The sequence below is a fragment of the Acanthochromis polyacanthus genome, chromosome 8, assembly GCF_021347895.1.
Source record: "Acanthochromis polyacanthus isolate Apoly-LR-REF ecotype Palm Island chromosome 8, KAUST_Apoly_ChrSc, whole genome shotgun sequence".
Taxonomy (NCBI): Eukaryota; Metazoa; Chordata; class Actinopteri; family Pomacentridae; genus Acanthochromis; species Acanthochromis polyacanthus.
This window is the reverse complement of record NC_067120.1, coordinates 28,329,870-28,350,830: the sequence shown is the minus strand read 5'-3', so window position 1 is coordinate 28,350,830 and position 20,961 is coordinate 28,329,870. Positions and strand designations below refer to the sequence as shown.

Below are 20,961 nucleotides of genomic sequence, written 5' to 3'. Positions count from 1 at the left end.
TCAGAGAGATGTGACACACAATGACCCCAAAGAACAAGCAATAATTCCACGCCCCTGTGTTAAAGTGAACCCAGTACAAAAATCTAGACAGATGAAGGTGTAGCCTAAAAATTGTTTTTGTATGGCATGGGATGTGTTGTGAGTTGCTTCTTACATAATGTAAGATATTTTAAAAGGAAAAAACAAACTCTGGTCGTGCCCTTCTACCTTTTTGACTGTTTTCATATCGAGGCACATTATGAGTAATAACTCTCCATGTTCTATAATTTATCTCTCTCTCTCTCTCTCTCTCTCTGACTCTCTCTCTCTCTCTCTCTCTCTCTATATATATATATATATATATATATACACACACATACATATAACAAATCACATGAGCATCTGGCTTTGCATTTTTTGGGGGGGGTTTTTTTTTTTTGCTTTGTTCGTTTCCCAACATGGATTAGGATATATTTATTACTTTTTAAATTATGTATATTATAATTCGAAGGTTTCCAGTGTTACCTGCTCGATGCTATAGTCTTCAATGTTCACCAGCTGGTTTCCATTCCTAGTCACAGCACAGACATCTGCCTTGAACAGAACATCCTGAACTGAGAAGATGCCCAGGTTCTGAATCTGCATAAGAAGTAAAAAGTAAGTGAATAACTAATTATTTGTCAACCAAGTGCTATCTAACACATCTGTGCAGTCATATTGTTATAATGTAAATAATTATTGTTTCTAACATTCTCTAGAATTCTGGTCAGTGGGTTTTGAGATATCCCACAACAGAATAATACACAATGCCTGTAAAAAGTATTCACCCCTCTTGGACACTTCTCCCTTTCATTGCTTTTCAACATTGAATTGTGGTCAGTATGTTTTGGCTTTTTTGACAAAAATTTACAAATAAAAGACTATTTTATCATCATCATCATATCAAAGTTAAAACAGATTTCTTCAAAGTAATGCAAACTATTACACAAGTATTCACTCTCTATAAAGTGACTCACCTACACCTCACGCATACACGGGTGCAGGCAAACAGTGTTAGAAGTCAAACAATTAGTGAAATTGAGATAATCTGAGAGCAGGACTGTGTGTCCCTAATTTTGCAGTATAAAGACACCTGTATCTGGAAGGTGCAATCCCTAGTGAATCAGTACTATAAGTACACCATGAAGACAAAAGAACACTTCAAGTAACTCAGTGAAAAGGTTTTTCAGAAGCTTATGTAATTAGAGCCGGGTTCTGCTCTAGATTTTTTCCCTGTTAAAAGTGTGTTTTCCTAGCCTAGCCGCACTAGACAACCCACGGCAACAAATTTAATTCTCTCCCAGGGTGGGTCTAGCTACCCTCCATAAGGCTCGAGGCTGGATGCTCCTAAAACTGGCCGGACGAATCACTATGAAGTGTAGAGTCAGAAGGCGGGCGTAACGAAGTGACGACAGAGGCGCGACGATTCTGACAGAAACAACCAGCGCACAATAAACAGTTATCTTTCGACTCGGCTTTGGCCACAGCCCTTAAAGATCTGAAACTAAAATTCAACTTGAAAGATAAACAAAGGACGGCACTGAAGTGTTTCATTGAGAAGAAAGACGTATTTGGACTTATGCCGACGGGATATGGCAAATCCTTAATATACCAGTTGGCTCCGCTGGTTGGGAAGCTAATGGGACTTAGCCACAATCCACCGGTGCTTGAGGAACTACGTCAGTCTATTCGTTGCGTTGATTGGTTGTATACCTACCCAATTGCTGCAGAGGGATTTGATAGACAACCTTTTAGCCCGCCTCCCTCCCTGTCGAGCTTCTCTAGACCCTTGTGCCGTCAGAAACATGGGTATAGCGTGGCTAGGCTAGTGTTTTCCTTGCCACTGTCGCCTTTGGGCTTGCTCTGGGGGTCAGGCATATGGGTTCTGTAAAGCGTCTTGAGACAATTTGATTGTAATTGACACTATATAAATAAAATTGAACTGAATTGAATTGAATTAAATTTCCAAGTCACCTAATATCCATCGGAGTTCAGAAAAATCTGTAATTCCGAAAAGGAAGGAGTATGGCACATGCATATTTCTGCCAAGAACAGGCCAACTTCAGCATCTATCTGTACACATCATTCCTACCGTTAAGCATGGTAGTCGCAGCATCATGACATGTGGAAACTACCTGGCAGCAAGCCATGGAAGGCTTGTAAATGCAAAGGGTTAAATGAATGTAGCAATGTGTTGGGAAATGCTATAGGACAAGTCAAAAGTATGCAACAGAACTGCTATTTGGGAGAAGATTTTTTTTTTCCTGCAAGACTCAAAGCATGCAGCTTAACCTATATAGAAATTGTTTAAGACACTAAGTGGCCAAGTCAAAGCCCAGAAGAAATGTAAAATAGCTGTGTCCAAATGTGCCAGGCTGATTGAGACCCAACCACACCGGCTCAATGCATTGACTAAATATTGATCTCTAGGGGATAAATGCTTATTTTATTCTCCTTCCTTTTATATTTATTTAATTGCCCTTTTTCACCCAGTGGGCTCTCCACTCGCAGGGCCAAAAATCAGAGTCACATGCTATGTACACTGGGCAGTAGGCAAGCTGGCACCTTGGCAGACCACCACCTCGTGGCGTAGACTACAATCTGTCAGAATCTGACAGATTCTGACAGATTCTGACAGATCTGTCAAACTGGTTACCTGATAAAAAAGGACACATCATCAAATGTCAGATGATGCTCTGAAGAAGACTGCAGATGCAGTTGAAACATGTCAGCAAGGTAAAACCATCCTTTCTTTACTGATTTGTGGGGTATAAAAAGCAACGTTATCCTATTCGTCCATATCTGTTGTCGAGGTTGCAGCGATAGTTATGAAGCTCCACAGTGGCAATTCTTGAGAACCATTGACAAATTCTTGACAAAAAAAGCCAAATTATGTTGACCTTCATTCACTGTCGAAAAGCAATTAAAACAGAAAAACTTCATAGGGGGTTAAATACCTTTTCCAGGCGCTATATTAAACAGACAACCCCCTTTGTCCTTGCAATGATACACCAAACCAGCTAATACAGCTATTATGACATCACTTCCACAAATGATGCTTGTTTTGATTTCCACAAATTACATGTAATAATTCTACACTGACATATTCAGACTGCTTTCTGTATGTTGAAGTTCGCCGTGCTGATAACTGCGCTGCAATATGTGCGTACTGTTCTACTATGTGTATGACCTATTTATCAACCATACTGCATTTTCCATAAATTTGCTGGATTCGATGGAAAAATGAATCTTTTACTTTAACTTGCATGATAAGTCAGGTTGAAGATGGGAGAGCTGCTGTTTGATTGGTCCCAGGATGATGACAAGGAGTCTGCTTTGATTTCAAAATGATGAAGGCTAGGGTCTCTGTCAGAGAACAAGAAGAATTTACATCTGCAATGAAAAATACTTCCATACTTTATATGCTATTAGGGTGTTCATCACTGAACTTCAGAAAACTAGAAACTGTTTATTGCTCCCAAACTGATCAGCAACTCATTTATTAAGAAGAAACACTTTCTACTACAGCAATTTACTTACTAAATAAAACAAAACATGGTATTTAAAAACCTTGATTCGTTTAGGAAATGCAGTTTTTGAAATTTACAATTGAAAATCTTCAAATATAATAAACGTCAGCTGTGACCAAGTAATAATCTTCACATGTTGCTCCTTTGCTATCTAAAGCATGGATATAAGAGCATGTTAATTTGCATAGTGTTTAGTAACTTTCTGTGTTACCCACCTGGTGAAGAGGAGGTCAGTTTGATATTTCAGAGGGAGGAAGATATCATTGATGTTATCATCTGGGTATCCCTCGTCTCCCTCACTGATTAACACACAAATGTACACACTTGAAATTACAATGCATTATCCATGCATCCATTCTCTATACACCGCTTTATCCTCACTAGGGTCGCGGGAGGTGCTGGAGCTTATCCCAGCTGACTCGGGCGAAGGCAGGGGACACCCTGGACAGGTCGCCAGTCTGTCTCAGGGCTACATATACAGACGAACAATCACAGTCACATTCACACCTCCGGACAATTTAGAGTAACCAATTAACCTCAGCATATTTTTGGACTGTGGGAGGAAGCTGGAGTGCCCGGAGAAAACCCACGCATGCACAGGGAGAACATGCAAACTCCATGCAGAAAGATCCCAGGCCCACTCTGGGATCTGAACCAGGGATATTCTTGCTGCAAGGCGAAAGTGCTAACCACTACATCACTGTGCATCCCACAATGCATTATACTTTTTTTTAATTATTTTGAGCAAAATGCCAGGAACACTAAAATGTAATGAGTTTTGAGAGACTCATTCCATTTTCAGGTTTAGCACCATTGCATTTTGTGGACACAACCTAACTGCTGTGACAAATTCGTGAGCCTCCTTTAACAATTTCATCTCAAAATTTACACTTAATACTTAGCTCTGAACCTCAACCTAGCGCTAGCCTTATCCCCACAGGACCAAGAGTCTCCTGCCATACTACCAGCCTTATCTTAAAATTGGAGAACGTGTCTGTTTCCCAAACCTAAATTGGGAGCTGATTCCTCAACCGACATGTTGCTGGTTTAGATTGAGCAATTACTGATGTTAACCCAGAGAGATATATAGCAGGTAAGTAGTCCACATATAAGCCTGATTCCACAGACACCTCCAGGGACACTGTACCTGACAATATAGCTGTGATTTTTTTTCCGACAGTCAAAATTTTGATTGCTAAGATCATGGAGTCCTCACCACTCAGTTTTAAAGGACCAGAAGGCTCCACAGAGCTGTGACTCTTTGTCAGCCTGGCTACAGTGCTGAAAAGAAACCTGGGCCTGCTCAGTTGTAGCTGCTCGGCGCAGACAAGCGATCAAATGAGGACTGACTGAAGCATTTGGAAAACAGATGAAGTCTGATTAGAGTTGTGTCTTTGGGACAGATGGATGCAGTGGGTGTCATTTCTGGAGTGACACCGATTTCTTTGAGATCCCTCAAGGGCTGATGGATAAGAGGTTCATGGTATAAAAGAGCTTTATAAAACTTTCAGGCAGCATGGCTAAATGATGGTGTGTGTAGCTCTATGCACAAGATGCAAGAACAAACAAGTGGGAAGGGCAGAGTGGTATGTATAGACATATGACAGGGAGGGAAGTGATAGAGGTGTGGCTCTACTCCTGAATTTCAGCTCAAGATTTTATCTCCATTCAGCAGAGTGTTGATAGATTTAAATATCCATATTTAAATCTCCGAAAGCTCTTTGAAGAAAGGAGAGCCTAACAAAATGTCCCCAACTACAAAATTTGTCCTACATCCTGCACCAGGCAACAATACAAGACTTGATTTTGTAAAATGTTTTAATCTTAAAATATATTCATTTTGTCACCAGTCCTCTTCTGATATCAGTAATAAACTTGGCACAGGCTAAACATTTGCTGTACATCAGTTTATTGGTAAACAGCACATTTTACTGATGTTCCCTAAACGCCTTACATGCTGGCTACAGTAGATACTGCCTGGCAGCGGCAGTGTAGCAGTTCTGACAAGTGTACAACCAAGTATTTGTTGGAAAACAGTGAAAAGAGCATTCTACCCAGATTTACTGAGTGTTTTTTAGCAGTATGTGCTGTTTTCTATCAGCAGAGGTTTCTCTGAGCAGACTTTTCTATGAATGATTTGCATTTTAAGTGTCAATACCAGAGTCAATCATGTTTCTCTTGTTAAAACTGTGATCGTTGTTAGAATTTGAGCCATCAAGACTGAATGTGGGGCTACCTTTTCTTCTTAGCTGGCTCAGTGGAGATCTCTCAGCCTGCACCTGAACACTTCTATCAGAGGTGTGTATCAGACCTCACCCTCTCCTCCAGTCTCTTTCTGTGTCCTCACTGTGTTTTAACATTGTCGTCTGCTAATCTTTTCATCACTGAAACATGGTAACAATGAAACTGAGTGTTTTGCATGTCAGACATGGAAAGACCAAGATAAACTGGAAATGATATAGCTATTTCCAACCACAATAACTTACACAGCAGCTACTTGTGCCGAGGGAAGGGCCACCAGATCATCCTGGTGATCATCATTGACTCATACAATGCGACCATGTGAAATTTCAACAGGGCATATGTTCAAATAAAGGTTGCAAATGTGACCCTTTCGGTTGCAGTCTGGAACATGCTCAGTATCCTGCTTGCTACACTGTTTATTTGAGCCTCTTACCAACCTGTGTGTAGTCATTACTGTCTGTTGTATCTGCTGACATGATCCTGTTGTCTAGCGTAGCAGCTAGTTTTGGTTATATGAAGTAGTCTTAGTTCATGCCTTTATCTATTAGTTTGTGATTTAGTTCCCTTTAGATTTCCACCCCTCTGTGTATTATTTATTCTTCAAATTGTCTGTAATAAATTCCTTTTACTGCAACTTTTACTGTCCACTCCATGTCTGCATCTGAGTTCTCAGATTCGCCGTGACAGTTTCCATGTTATTATACTGCTTTTCAGCAATTATTTCCATAACAAATAATTTTTTTCAGTAGCTTTCTGATCTTCTAAATGTCATTTCCCTACCTCTGTGCAAAATATCACATCTATCGACCTAGTGTTGCACTGTAAGTCAAAATTAAAACTAACACAAAATAAATTATCACATATTTCAAACAATCTAATCAATCTGCGGTTGTGCACCTAGCTGATATTAGATTCTTGTACATTCACACAGATAAAATCCTGCCTCAACATTCTGTGACAATGGAACATGCATAGCATTGTATTACAAATAACATCTCACCTGGTAGTCACCATGACAACTTGTACATGATCCAGGAACATGGAATGGCTGAACTCAAATTCCAGACAGAAAGTTACCTGGACAGGAGGATGGCAGATAGTTTCAAAGAATTGAAAAAATCTACCTTTTCTTTTATCTACAGACTCTGTGAGCTGACTGAAAGTGCATTTCATGTGCTCCCATACCTGTAGGTTTTGTTAAGAGCAAGCAGGCTCTTCGGAGCCTCAGAGTGAAGAGCAGTGATCATAATCATGTTTGTAGGTATAACCATAACAGTGACAAAACAGCCTTGTTTTAGAAACATCTACACAATAGTTGTTACTCTCTGTTTTCATTAATGGTCCTGCAACCAATTCTATTTATTTGTATTTATTTAATTTTGTGATATTTTTGTCAATCTGAAAATTGAATAAATCTTTTAATGATCAAACTCAATGACATATTCCAAATCAGAAAATGCTCCATTACCATGACACCTACCTTTGCCAACGACTTCATGAACGGAGCGGTAATGTTACAGTTCCTCTGACTGGCCAGTCTTTCCTCGGCGTAGCACTCGATCTGGATATCTGATTGGTCCTGGGTGGGGAAAGGGGGCCAAGCTATAAAGTCAACATAGACTTTGACTTGGTAACTGACAGCAATAGCAGGTTTAGGTACCTTGATTAAGAGGCTGGAAAAGAGCAGGTTGGGGGAATAGGAGATGTGGATGGCAGCTCTGTATGCATTCTCTCCTTGGTTCTCCAGCTGAGCAAACACGACCATCCTTCTTCGTCCAGACTCCACTATAAACACTGGGCTGTCAAACGACTCCTTATGAATGCAGAGTGAGCATGTAGCCCATTCCCTCATGCTGCAGAACTGCCTTGAGAGAAAACAAGAAATTTATGATCTGAGTTTCTCAATACTTCAGAATGATAAATATATTTGTTGAAGATGGCCAAATTACTCACTGAACATTCATGAGGTCAGTGTGACTATGGAGGATGAGATCAGGAACACAGGTATCTTCCTGCTCGCATCCATTCCAGAAGTGAAGCTATGGCAAGAAACCAGGATTCTTACCTTTTTCTTTGTTGAAGCAACTAAACAGTTTCAAAGAAACACATCGGTACAGTCTACTCCAGTGTACAACTTACAGACTGTATTAGAAAGATGGATGTAGCAAAAAAGTGAAGCCAACCTGCAAGTGTCAGGATCTGTAATACCACGAGTGCTGTCAGGGGCTGGCTCAAAAAAGCCCCAGCTCAAAAACCCATCAATTCAAATTACCATTGTGAGAGGTCAAGTAGAAACATTATTATTAAGTTATTAGGATTTTTTTCTGTTGATTTTCCTGGAGAATATTAGAAATGTGATGGTCCATTTGAAAATAATTATATAAATAATTAAATATAAGGCACCCAAATATTGTTTGACGGCATAGCGGTTTGATTGATAATTTGGTCTGGAATGATTGACAGATCATTTAGACGAGGCAGCCATGATACTCATGAACTCAGGTCTGATCCTCTTTTCCTTGTGATAAGTGTGTTATTATAAAGGATACAGAATAAGTGTATATATATGTGTGTGTGTGTATATATATATATATATATATATATATATATATATATATATATAATAAGATTTGTCAATACATACAAAGATCTAGTGCTGGAAATACAGACAAATCACGTGTTACAGGTCAAGCAGGTCTCACAATTGGATGTCTTTCTACATGTGACTTTTGCTACACTTCTGCCATGAGTGAATGACAGAGTTGTGAGATACACATTTACCAATAGTTTGGTAACAGTAACACCCCCATATAAAACGCTGACCAGAAGATGGCCTGAGGGCAAAGAGGATCGCAAAAGATATTAGCATTCATCCTGAGGGAAACATAAATGTTTTTTTTCTAATTCCACCACAATTAATCTAGTGACTGTTGAGACATGTCACCCAAAATTACATTTGTGAACTTCATCATGGTTTTGGAGAAAAGACAGGTAATCGCCAAATATTCATACGGGGTTCTGTGCAAAATTTGAAGACAATTCATCCCTTAGACATTAGAGTGATATTCAAGTGGTAGACCCACCATCCCTTTAGTTGTGTTACAAGGATGGCTAAAAAAGAAAAGAAGTTTTTTATGCCTAATTTCACGTCTTTTAGTGTCTCAGAAGCTCATATTCCTACCAGGAAAAAATCTACAAGAAACACCTCCATAGAATCATGAATTTAGATGCTGGCTCTTTTGACGATCTTGTTGAGTATGTTAGTAAGCTAACTGGTGTTATGCAAAATCTTCCCATTCAAGATATACACATTTAAAATTCAAGAAAGAAACAATCTTAGTGATACTGCTTGGATGTAAATACTCTTATGAACTCTCACCTCAGCCCTCAGCGTAGTTGGAAAGTCTGGGTCCAATACTGGACCCTCGTCTGGGCTCTGCAACCCTGTCTCCAGGACAACCACAATGGGACGCCCGTAATCTTTTGTCTCCTGTTTATATGAGTAAAATTTTCCGATTTAGAAATTAACACAGAAATTCACTTAACTTTGTAATTGCTGGTCTACAACAATTTGTGTTTATGTGTGTGTTGTTATTTTGGAAGGGTTCTGACCTGCACTGAGAAGCCAAGGTGTTCGCATTTTTGACCTCCAGTCTGCAGAAATAGAATTCTGGGCAGCTGACGGTCTAACTCATCTAGGACTGCCCGGGGAGGAAAACGCCTCTCATCTAACACCAGACTATACCAAACAGCTGAACAGAAGAGAAGCGAGAGGAGAATGGGGGCTTAAAAGATTCAAAACTGTCCAGTCATGTCCACTGTAAATACCAAGAAAACTGACTTAAAAGTCTTTAAATGGTTGTGAAAGAAAGAGAGATTACAACTAACTGCATTACTTTTGTTTCCAAATGTTACACAAAATTCAGTGGACCTGTGTGAAGGACTTAAGCCTATGTAATAATATTTATAACACTAGTCATAATTATATTTTCATTAGTGTTTGATCACCTGTAACCATGAATCATTGTGTTTGTCTTCTACACATGATGTAAATTCTCTTCTATGGGGTCCGCTTTGTTGTACTGCTATGTATTCACAACTTGAAGCCCAGAATGAACAGGCCGTCCACTGCCACTAGAGAGGGCTTTTCACAATTTTGTGTTAAACTGAGAGTGAGCTTAAGGTCTTGTACATGTTTGGAAAGAAATAGGTATTTTGATGGTTGCAGTCAGCAACCTCACTGCCAGATGAAACTGAATCCTACACATTAGCCCTTTAAAGTTGCCAAATTTGGCATAATAAAACATGAGTCAGTAGGTGTTTCCATCCATACAGCTATTGTTATCTGTATTTAAAATGATTTTGACAAGACAAAGCTGCCACGTACAGGTAACTGATGTACCTGTGGAAAATCATCAGATCCAAAATGTAGAACCACAAGCCCATAAATAAAGCAAATTTGTTTGAATTTGTGCAACATTAATGGGCTGCTGTGACAGCAAAACAATGTCAGAAGCTGGCGGAGAGCATGCCAAGATGCATGGCCGCAGTCATCATAAACAATAGTCATGCAATCAGGTACTAACTCTTGTGCATATCATGTGACTGAAACAGACAGAAAAGAGAACATGGAATGCCTAAAAGCACTGTGTTTGGCAGTGCAATGCTACAGCTACTGATGAAAGAACTTAAGTGATTTTGGTTACTAGCAAGAAAGCCATGGAAAATGGCTAAATACCAGCTCCTAAATGAAACTCTTATGAGCTATTTTTGTTATTATTATATTTCCAAATTTTATGGTCAAATGGTGAGTTGAGCTCATGTTTTATGGCAGGTGGTGCTGATTAGTGACAGGTGAACCACACCCTGGGGCAAGTGTCCTCACTCAGCTGATTATTCAATCGGAGCGAGACACACACACACACAGACACAGACACACACACACACACACACACACACACACACACACAGACACACACACACACACACACACACACACACACACACACACACACACACACACACACACACACACACACACAACCTTCAGTCATGCCCACATGAGTGGAAAGGTAAGAGCAAATAACAGAGAAGTGGACGGCATGACATATGAAGCAAAGCTGTCCTTTTTTGAAAGATGATATGGACTTGGTTTCAGCAAACAGACAACCTTTTTTGATTTGTGATCATCTGAAGTAGTCCATACTTTTTAGACTTGAGTTTTTGGGAACTGCTGCAGTGAACTGATTCAGACTGCTGCTGCTGCTGCTGCTGCTGCTTTTCTAAAACACACATTCACATGAAGGAAAGGGGAGCGGTGGAAGAGAGAGAGCTGCCAACGAAGCAGAGGCAGAGGTGGCAGTGATGAAATTGATCCAACTGCTCTACATGTTTTGAACTGGCCTATGGAGAAATACAGTTTTTTAATTGAATTTAACTTAATTGATTTGAAGACACAATTAAAAACTGGAGGGAAGATAACCTTGCAGCAGAACCTCATGGTATGTTTTTACTCATTGTCCATATAAATTGCAGTTCATTAACAAAAACTACCAGTTTACTCGGGAAAATAAATTGTTTTTCAGGTATTATGAAACAACATACAGTATCTCACAAAATTGAGTACACCCCTCACATTTCTGGAAATATTTAATTATGTCTTTTATGGAACGACACTAAAGAAATGACACTTTGATACAACGTAAAGTAGTCAGTGTACAGCTTGTATAACAGTGTAAATTTACTGTCTCCTCAAAATAACTCAGCACACACCCATTAATGCCACAAACACTGGCAACAAAAGTGAGTACACCCCAAGTGAAAATGTCCAAATTGGGCCCAATTGCCATTTTCCCTCCCTGGTTACATGTGACTTGCTAGTGCTACAAGGTCTCAGGTGTGAATGGGGAGCAGGTGCATTCAATTTGGTGTTATCATTCTCACACTCTCTCATATTGGACACTGGAGGTTCAACATGGCCTCTAATGGCAAAGAACTCTCTGAGGATTTGAAAAAAAGAATTGCTGCTCTACATAAAGATGTCGTAGGCCATAAGAAGATTGCCAGCATCCTGAAACTGAGCTGCAGCACGGTGGCCAAGACCATACAGCGGTTTAACAGGACAGGTCTCAGAACAGGCCTCGCCATGGTCGACCAAAGAAGTAGAGTGCACATGCTCAGCGTCATATCCAAGAGGTTGTCTTTGGAAAATAGACGTATGAGTGCTGACAGCATTGCTGCAGAGGTTGAAGAGGTAGGGGGTCAGCTTGTCAGTGGTCAGACCATACACCACACACTTCATCAAACTGGTCTGCATGGCTGTCATCCCAGAAGGAAGCCTCTTCTAAAGATAATGCATAAGAAAGCCCACAAACAGTTTGCTAAGGACAAGCAGACTAAGGACATAGATTACTGGAATGATGTCCTGTGGTCTGATGAGACCAAGACAAAATTATTTGGTTCAGATAGTGTCAAGCGTGTGTAGTGGCAACCAGGTGAGGATAACAAAGACAAGTGTGTCTTGCTTACAGTCAAGCATGGTGGTGGGCATGTCATAGTTTGGGGCTGTATGAGCACTGGGGAGCTGCAGTTCACTGTGGGGAAAATGAATGCCAACATGTACTGTGACATACTCTGGTGAACTCCATGCCCAGGTTAAGGCAGTGCTGGAAAGTAATGGTGGCCACACAAAATATTGACACTTTTGACCCAATTTGGACATTTTCACTTAACGGTGTACTCACTTTTGTTGCCAGTGGTTGTGACAATAATGGCTGTGTGTTGAGTTATTTTGAGGGGACGGCAAATTTACACTGTTATACAAGCTGTACACTGACAACTTTACATTGTATCAAAGTGTCATTTCATCATTGTTGTGCTATAAAAGACATAATTAAATATTTGCAGAAATGTGAGGGGTGTACTCACTTTTGTGAGATACTGGAGGTAGACACTTGTTAAAATGTATTTAGAATTTTAATATATTATTTATTATAGAAAAATAATTTTGATATGTTTATGAAACATTTTGCTGCACCTGTCATAAAACAAATGCACTTAGACATGACCTGATGGTAGTGCTTCTTGGGATTTTTCAAGAGCCAGTAAGAGTTATATAGTTTTCTGTATGAATTTAGTGTGTTGTTACAATTCTCCATCTTTAGTAAAGTCAAGGAAATATATATCAACAAAATATGACAGGAAATATATTTGTGGTGCTCTGGCTGAATTCATGTACCTGTAGAAGCAGAACTGTATATCGTGCATATACTGCTTTCCTATGCCAAAATGCTAATACATCATTTTTTAAATATTGCAAAAATTGTTTTCTCTGTTGTGTTCCTAATTACTCTTTCAATGGGTAATAATAACTCCTTCCTCTATTCCATTCATCAATGAAGTGACTTAGTTCATGCTTCCTTCTTCTGGCATGGTATTGCATACAGTTCAAGTACAGAGCTCATTCTTATCTGTTTAACAGTTGAAGTTGGGTTTTGATTTATAAGTGCACAGAGAGCTGAGGTAGGCTGCTTCAGTCCAGCATAGTTCATGTTAGAGACGCCACGTCTACACTTTCAGAAATGAACTCATGGTACAATCTTAAATTCTTATGTCAACCCTGGCTCCAATCCTCTATTGAATCATGTTTGTAGCACATTGCTGTCTGTGTGTGTGTGTGCGTTTGTGCGTGCATGTGTGTGATGTGTGTTTCTAATCCAGTCCAGATGATCATGGACTGATGTAGAGAAACAAGAGAGGACAGTGTGAGGTATGAGGATATGGTGGGAGGAGCAGCTGGCTGGTTTTAGCATGTTAGCAATGTTTCCATGCACCCTAACTGCATGGAAACCTGCACTCAGTTATATAGAGTCACTACAATGGTGCGGAGCACTGTGGGAAGACTCTGCAATTGAACGACTGGACAGCTGTTATAATGAACAAAATTAAACTTTTCCCTTCGTGTACTCTGCATTTAATGTTTTGTTATACAAACTTTAGTTGCCAGGTTTGTGAGGGAGCGTTAGAGCCTAGTCACACAATGATGGGGCATAGGATAAAGTTTCAATATAATATCATCAGAAAATGAGCTTATAAACTCTGACGTCGATTCGGGGGCAGTGACAACCCTGTGAGCGTTGTTCCATTGACACAAATTTGGTTTACTCACTGAAGTAATTTTATAAAAGTATAGGAACTTATCTCATGGCGCAAACATGGTACAAAATGACCTGCTTTTCCTAGATATGTATCCTGCCATCCAGAGTGATAATTCTGGAATTCCAGTTGAAAAGATAAGCTTTTTTCCAGAAGCCTGCTGAGAAGACAATAACTAGTACAGTGCTTTAGAGCATCAATGCTCACCAGCCAATTTATGACAGACCATTGTCTGACATAAATCTTTTCACTCAATTTTAAGATGTAATTTTGTGATGCATGTTTTAGTTATCTCAGATACCCTCCTATACAACTTGACTGCTTGTTTTTTGTCTGATGGCTATGCTTATTAGATGCTTTTACAGAGGATTTCATGTGCTTTTTACTATAGATTTCCCTGTTAAAAGGGTGTTTTCCTTGCCACTGTCGCCGTTGGGCTTGCTCTGGGGGTCAGGCATATGGGTTCTGTTAAGCGTCTTGAGACGATTTGACTGTAATTGATGCTATATAAATAAAATTGAATTGAATTGAACCTCTTTCCATAGACACTTGCATTGTTCACTCTCCTTTCCTCCACATACCCTAGTATCCAGACCAGTATCACATTGTTGAAGCAGTATATATATATATATATATATATATATATATATATATATATATATATATATATATATATATAAATTTTAACTTGTTCTTTTTACAATACTTTCAGTGGTATTACGGTACTGTTTTTTAGCAACATGGACACAAATTTGCCAAGCATGCACTGTTATTCTACTTTTTTTTACACTGGTTTCAACTGAAAAAGGAGAAAAAGACAGAGATTTTGAGGTGAGCCTGAGCAGTATGTTCGGAGGACATGTTACAAACCTGTCCTCCTCTCCATCATTATAACAAATCCATCCCTAACTACTGGATGAGTTAGTGGAGTTAGTGGCACCAGAAGGACCGATAGTCTCTCTGGTGCCAGGTCAGCTCTGGTGCAGATCCTGCAGATCCTGATGGCATTAGTTAAGGCTTTGTTAGTCCTATATACACTGGCTGTGCAGTAGGGTGGTCCTTTCAGAGGGGTAAATTTTCAAATTAATATTTTTTCAACTCCAACCCCCTAAATTTGTTGGAATAGCTGAAAAAACTCTCCTGGTATTTTTTTCCCATTTCCAACAACATTTACCCCTCCCTCAATGAGACTGAAGTTTAGCCTAATCTCGTCACGATCGCTGACAACAGGGCAATAACATATCGAACTGTGCTGAAGACTAAAATAGCTCTGTCAGCTCAAATTGAAGGGCTGAGAGATTTCCCTTTGGGGATTCTTGGTATTATCTCTTAACCCATCAATTCACCCTTTACTGACTACCCTCTCAGGAGCAAAGAATTGCAGCACTAGTGTACTTTTGCTTTTGTCAGGCTGACTGGCTGAGTTGTAATTTCTAAGTCATGGCTGCAGCAGCTGAGCTCCGGTATTTGATTGCTTCAATTGAAAATGTTCCTGGCTCTCAATTTCCCTCTGAAGAAGTACTGGGAGGCTATGGCTCAGGTGGTAGAGCGGGTCATCCAATGATTGAAGGGTCAGCGGTTCGATTCTCACCTAGTCATGTGCTTGGGCAAGACACTTTACCCGCCTTGCCTCCAGTGCTGCTCTACACTGTTGATGTATGAATGTTGGTGGTGGTCGGAGGGGCCGTAGGGGCGGATTGGCAGCCATGCTTGCCCCAGGGCAGCTGTGGCTACAAATGTAGCTTACCACCACCAGAGTGAGAATGTGTGAGTGAATCAATGATGGATTCATTGTACGCGCTTTGAGTATGCCTGAATAGAAAAGCACTATATAAATCTAATCCATCATGTTGATCTACCGAATTGAGCTGAACAAGAAGTCTGTGCGGGAGGCAGCAAACGATGTGTTGAAAATTGTGACTGAACTCTGGTCAAAGGCCAGGATTCCCTAACTCAGAATGAGGAGCAACTGCAGTTTCTCCTCCAAGTTGTTTCTCATCATTGCACAGAATTTCCAGACTCCAAAAAGAAGACAGTAGCTGCTGGTATGGTGCTTCGAGGAAGAAGACCGAGGAGAACTAAGCTGGGTGCCAATAGACAGCCTTAGCAGCCTTAAAGGGAACACTAACAGATATTTAAGACAGAATTGGATATGGAATATAAATATTGCTTTTTATTTATGGATTTTAGAACAAACAAGAATACAAGCAGTGATATAATGGATGTTTTGAATATTTACAATTTTTTCACTACTGATATAAATTCCTTTTTCATACATGTAGAATGTAGATTAAATTCCTTAATATCAGTTCTGATGTTAAAACTTTCATTTTCATTCCAATTTTAATTGCTATATCTTGTATTTATTCCCAGACGATGAGCACCCCAAGGGGCCGGAGGGGAAAAATTTCAAGGTCACTGAGAGAGGGGTATTGTCCAATGGAGACAAAAATTCAGGAGGAGAGTTTTCTCAGCTATTCCAACAAATTTCATGGGTTGGAGCTTAGAATTTCCAACTTTCATTTTTAAGGACCACCCTACTGTGCAGAATAGTTGAGCGTCCCTAACTCTCCTTTCAACATGAGAGGGAGAGTACCACAGCTGTGGAAAACATCATGCGTGGTACCAGTGCTGAAGACTCCTCATTCCACCGCCTTCAAAGGATGTCACAATTGATGAAGACCTTGGAGAAGCTGGTCCTTGTCCATCTATGCCCCCTGGTTAGCCCATGAATGCACTTGCTACTGTTCACCATCAACCTGGCACTGGGGTGAATGACACTGTGACCTACCTCCTTAACAGATTCTTCTATCACCTTGGAAAAGCTGGAAGCACTGTGAGAATATTGTTTGTTGATTTCTCAATTACTTTTAGTACAGTACAGCCGGTGTTTCTGAGAGGAAAAGCTGGAGCACCCGAAGGTGGACCATCACCTCAGCCTGGATTATAGACTACCTTACCAACCGTCAACAGTATTTGAGATTACAGGACTGCCAATCTGACATGGTTCTCTGCATAACAGGAGCACTGCCAGATGCAGTCCTTGCTCCCTTCCAGGACATTGAGGTTTAATCTGGTTTGTAAAAGAAAAGCAAGTTGCCCTTCATCACATTATAACAGGAACCTTCCCAGCAACAGCAATTTAACATTTATAAATCTGTATTCTTATTTTTTTGAAGCGGTATCAGCAGAAACATTTTGCCTTTATCCTTCCTGTCATCCTACAGGTCAAATTGATCCATTTTAAAGTTTTAAAAATTTGAAAAAATATATATATTTTCACAGTGAAAAATTCCACATTTTCAAAAATTTTTAGGAGTTGTTTGAACATTTTTTGGTGGAAAAAAACAAAATAAAAAATGTTTAAGAACATTCAGAAAACAAATCAACCAAAATCCAGCGAATTTCACTCTCAAATTTGGGGATTTTTTATTTTAAAAAATAAAATTTTTGAGGGAAACTTTTCAGGAATTTTCTTCCTGAAGATTTTGCAAGTTTTTAAAAACTGGGGGAAATTTTTTCTGAATTTTTGGACTTTTTTCAGACAAGGCAACAACATTTTTTGGTAAGGACAACACAAGGGTTATCAGGGAGCAGCATCAACAGTCAGTGTGTTGGAGACTAAAGCTCCTGTGTATGGGTCGCCTGCAACGATTGACAGCATGTATGAGCTTCAGCCTACATCAGTGATGCAGGTTGAAGCTCATATATGCTGTCATTCGTTGCGATCCGAAGAACGTTCCTCAGACGGACACATTCAACAATACTAAGTGGCCTGCAATCTATAGCTAACTACTTCGCTTGTCTTGTTGTTAGCTTCTCTTGTTTTAGTTTATTTCTATTTCTCTCACACGCTGCATTCAACCAGTCTGCTGAAGCCTCCTTCTGCTGTTAATTTGGGTGAGACGTGATGATGCCTATCCCAAGTACTGTGACCCATGGTTTGTCTGTTTATGTATTCAGAGCCTTTGAGCAACGTACTTTCATAACAATAATAACCATAACATTAATAACAATAAAAACTGCATTAACACGTGTTAAAATAATTGTCGCTTGTTTATAGTGCGTTAACAACAAGTTAACATGCCGAGCCCTAATTGCAACATTATCTTTGGGTCTTTCTCAAATATTCCATCACAGCACTTCCACTCATCGCTATTTTGAGTCAACATCAAAGCCACATCCTTTTATTTAGCTGCACCCAAGACAACTGTGATGGGTTTAGAGAATTAAAACAAGCCAGAGCATATATTTCCCCTATAGCAACTACACTGAACATATCATTGCTTGTATTTTTTGAATCTGTAGGTAATAAGCTAATAAAATCTCAAATTAATTGAGAAACAGATATGTTTGTGTGTTTCTTCCACCTACCAATATCTGTCCTGATCTTTGTCCTCGAGTGCAGACTCAGACAGACGGTAAGAGACATGCATGTGACCTCCTTTCCTCCTTGCTGACAGTCCTTGTTGAAGATGTTGACCTTCTGAGGTTCAAAGGTCAATTTGGCTTGAATCTGTACCACACTACGTGACCTGGTGGGACAGGACAGATTATCAGGGCAGTGCATCTGTGTGTGTGTGTGTGTGTGTGTGTGTGTGTGTGTGTGTGTGTGTACTTGTTTCTGCTATACCGGTGGGGACTTTGACCTGACTCTGTGCTATATAGGTGGGGACCTAAAATGAGGTCCTCACGGGTGGCAACAGCGTTTTCTTGGCCATGTTGTTGTTACTGAAAAAAGTAAAAGTGCAAAAACGTTTCTTTAGGGTTAGCCATTGTTTTGGTGAAGGTTAACCCCTTAAGCTTCAGTGTACTGCCGGCGGTACACCTACTAATTTGCATAGGAATTTCAAGAATGTCCGACGGCTGCAAACCCGATTATACAAACACTATACGCCGATGGAAAGCTTAGATTCTCATGAATCCGCCGGTATAAACCACTTTCAGATGCGATTACCACAGCGGGTGAGAAAAACACATTTGTCCGACAAAAACGAATATTCATCCATCCGTTCTCTATACACGGCTTCAACGTACACAGCGCGACTCACATTTCCGGGTTTATTATTACACACACAAAAAAAGATTCCACAAAAAACGGCCATAATCCAACCTTTTACATCCAGATGACACAAGCCAGTAAACTATTTTATCCAAAACATGTCCTGAAGTCAGTATAAAATCCCTGAATCGGTCATTTTCAAGGAAATGCACCTCGCGATGCCCGTCCAATATTCCCTGTATTTTTCGTAATTTTTTTTATTTAAAAATAGAATATTAGCGATTTTTTGTACTGAAAACGGCTGGAATTGACTGAAGCTTAAAGGGTTAAGGTTAGGGTAAGGGTTAGGGGTTAGATATGAATGGGAGTCAACGGTAAGTCCCCACCGGTATAGATAAACAAACATGTGTGTGTGTGTGCATGTGCGTGTGTGTGTTCACTTGTAGTACTGCAAGTGTGGGGAATCAGTTTTTGTCCACAAAAACATATTAATAATTAGCACATATAATTTGCTTACTTTTGCTTTTTGTGCTACAGACCAATGCATATGTTGTGGTAGCAAGGTTACCATGATTAATTTGAGGATAATGAATGCCTGTGCTATTTTTTCCATCAATCCAGTAGTTGTTCCAAAGTTTCAGTCTGGATCAAAGTGGTGGACAAATGTTTTATTTAGAACATATCTACAAAACAAGTTTGCTTGTGTACATGTGTGAAACATTCTAACCAGATGATGACAGCAGCTCCCAGTGCTCCCACTGCGAGGTCAACAAGCCCGTCTGCATTGACATCCAGAACACCATGGAGACTTTGACCAAAATACTGCAGACCTGCAGAAAAACTGGCTGCAGACAGACGCTGAAGAAGAGAAGTAAGAGACAATTAACACTCTGTTTTAATTAAGAAAGAGTGCAAAACTTATCCTGGTGCAGATGCATACTTTGCCAATAATATGTGTAGTTCACTTAAAACTTAAAAGCTCAAATAATCAAAAATGGAATTAAAACTAAATCTGGGACTTCTAAGAAGGAACAGTGACATCAAAAGTAAGTTCCAAGTTGAGATAAAAAAACAAACAAAAACGATATGGACTACTGCAAAACATCAGCAACATGGAACAACAATGGAACAACCTGAAGGACAGAAAAGGACATCCCCATACAAGAGAGAATAGGAGAAAAGAACAAAGAGCAGGAATAAAAAATTATAAAGAAGCTTATGAGCTACTTTATGCTCAGATTACAACAAATAAACAAATAAGCTAAAGAAAGGTAGCTTACAGAAAAATGCAAACGTATCAAAGAATTGCAGAGAAAAAACAACACCAAATGCATTCAAGATGAAACAAACTCCATGCAGAAAGAGCCTGGGAAAGCCAGGATTTGAACCAGGGATCTTCTTGCTGCAAAGCGAAAGTGCTAACCATTACGCCAATGTGCAGCCCTCTGTCCTACAATCATAGATGCAAACCTGATAATAAGAAGATGGTCAGAATACATAAGAGAACTATATTAAGACAGAGAATGGGGCAGCACTTTCCATGTAAACAACAGTAATGATGGAGCACCAATACTAAAAGCAGAAGTGGAACATGCAATGAAGAACATGCAAAAGGGAGAAGCAACTGGACCAGATAACATTCCAGTGAACATATATGAGGTAATTAAGGATTTTGGAACAGAGAAATAAACAACTCTTCAAAATACGATGTACAACAGCAGTAATTTTTCAAAAGGCCTTGTGAAGTCAGTGTTCATTCCACTCCCAAAGAAACTAGGAACAACAGAATGCGGGCAGTTCAGAACAATCAGCCTCACGAGCCACCACAAAATTATTATTCAGAATCATAAAGCTCAGAATAAGAACCAAAATTATTTTTTTATTTATTTACATTGTTTTCTACATTGTATATTAATACTGAAAATAAACACTTTTTTTGTTTACAACATAATTCCATGGTATTCTTTTATAATTTTGATGTCTTCTGTATTAATCTACGATGCACAAAATAAT

General features: G+C 39.6%; 1 protein-coding gene across 1 annotated transcript in view; it reads right to left on the bottom strand.

Moving 5' to 3' along the window:
- The window catches only part of itga11b (integrin, alpha 11b), an 87,990-nt gene that overhangs the window by 8,007 nt on the left and 59,022 nt on the right, over positions 1-20,961 (bottom strand). The window contains exons 15-25 of the mRNA XM_051952154.1: positions 19,676-19,806; positions 18,321-18,481; positions 9,405-9,544; positions 9,172-9,282; positions 7,746-7,831; positions 7,453-7,657; positions 7,273-7,371; positions 6,793-6,869; positions 3,764-3,847; positions 3,285-3,384; positions 505-618 (exon numbers count right to left, since the gene is read on the bottom strand). Of these exons, the coding sequence (XP_051808114.1) occupies positions 505-618; positions 3,285-3,384; positions 3,764-3,847; positions 6,793-6,869; positions 7,273-7,371; positions 7,453-7,657; positions 7,746-7,831; positions 9,172-9,282; positions 9,405-9,544; positions 18,321-18,481; positions 19,676-19,806 (1,308 nt within the window). The remainder of the gene's footprint in view (positions 1-504; positions 619-3,284; positions 3,385-3,763; positions 3,848-6,792; positions 6,870-7,272; positions 7,372-7,452; positions 7,658-7,745; positions 7,832-9,171; positions 9,283-9,404; positions 9,545-18,320; positions 18,482-19,675; positions 19,807-20,961) is intronic.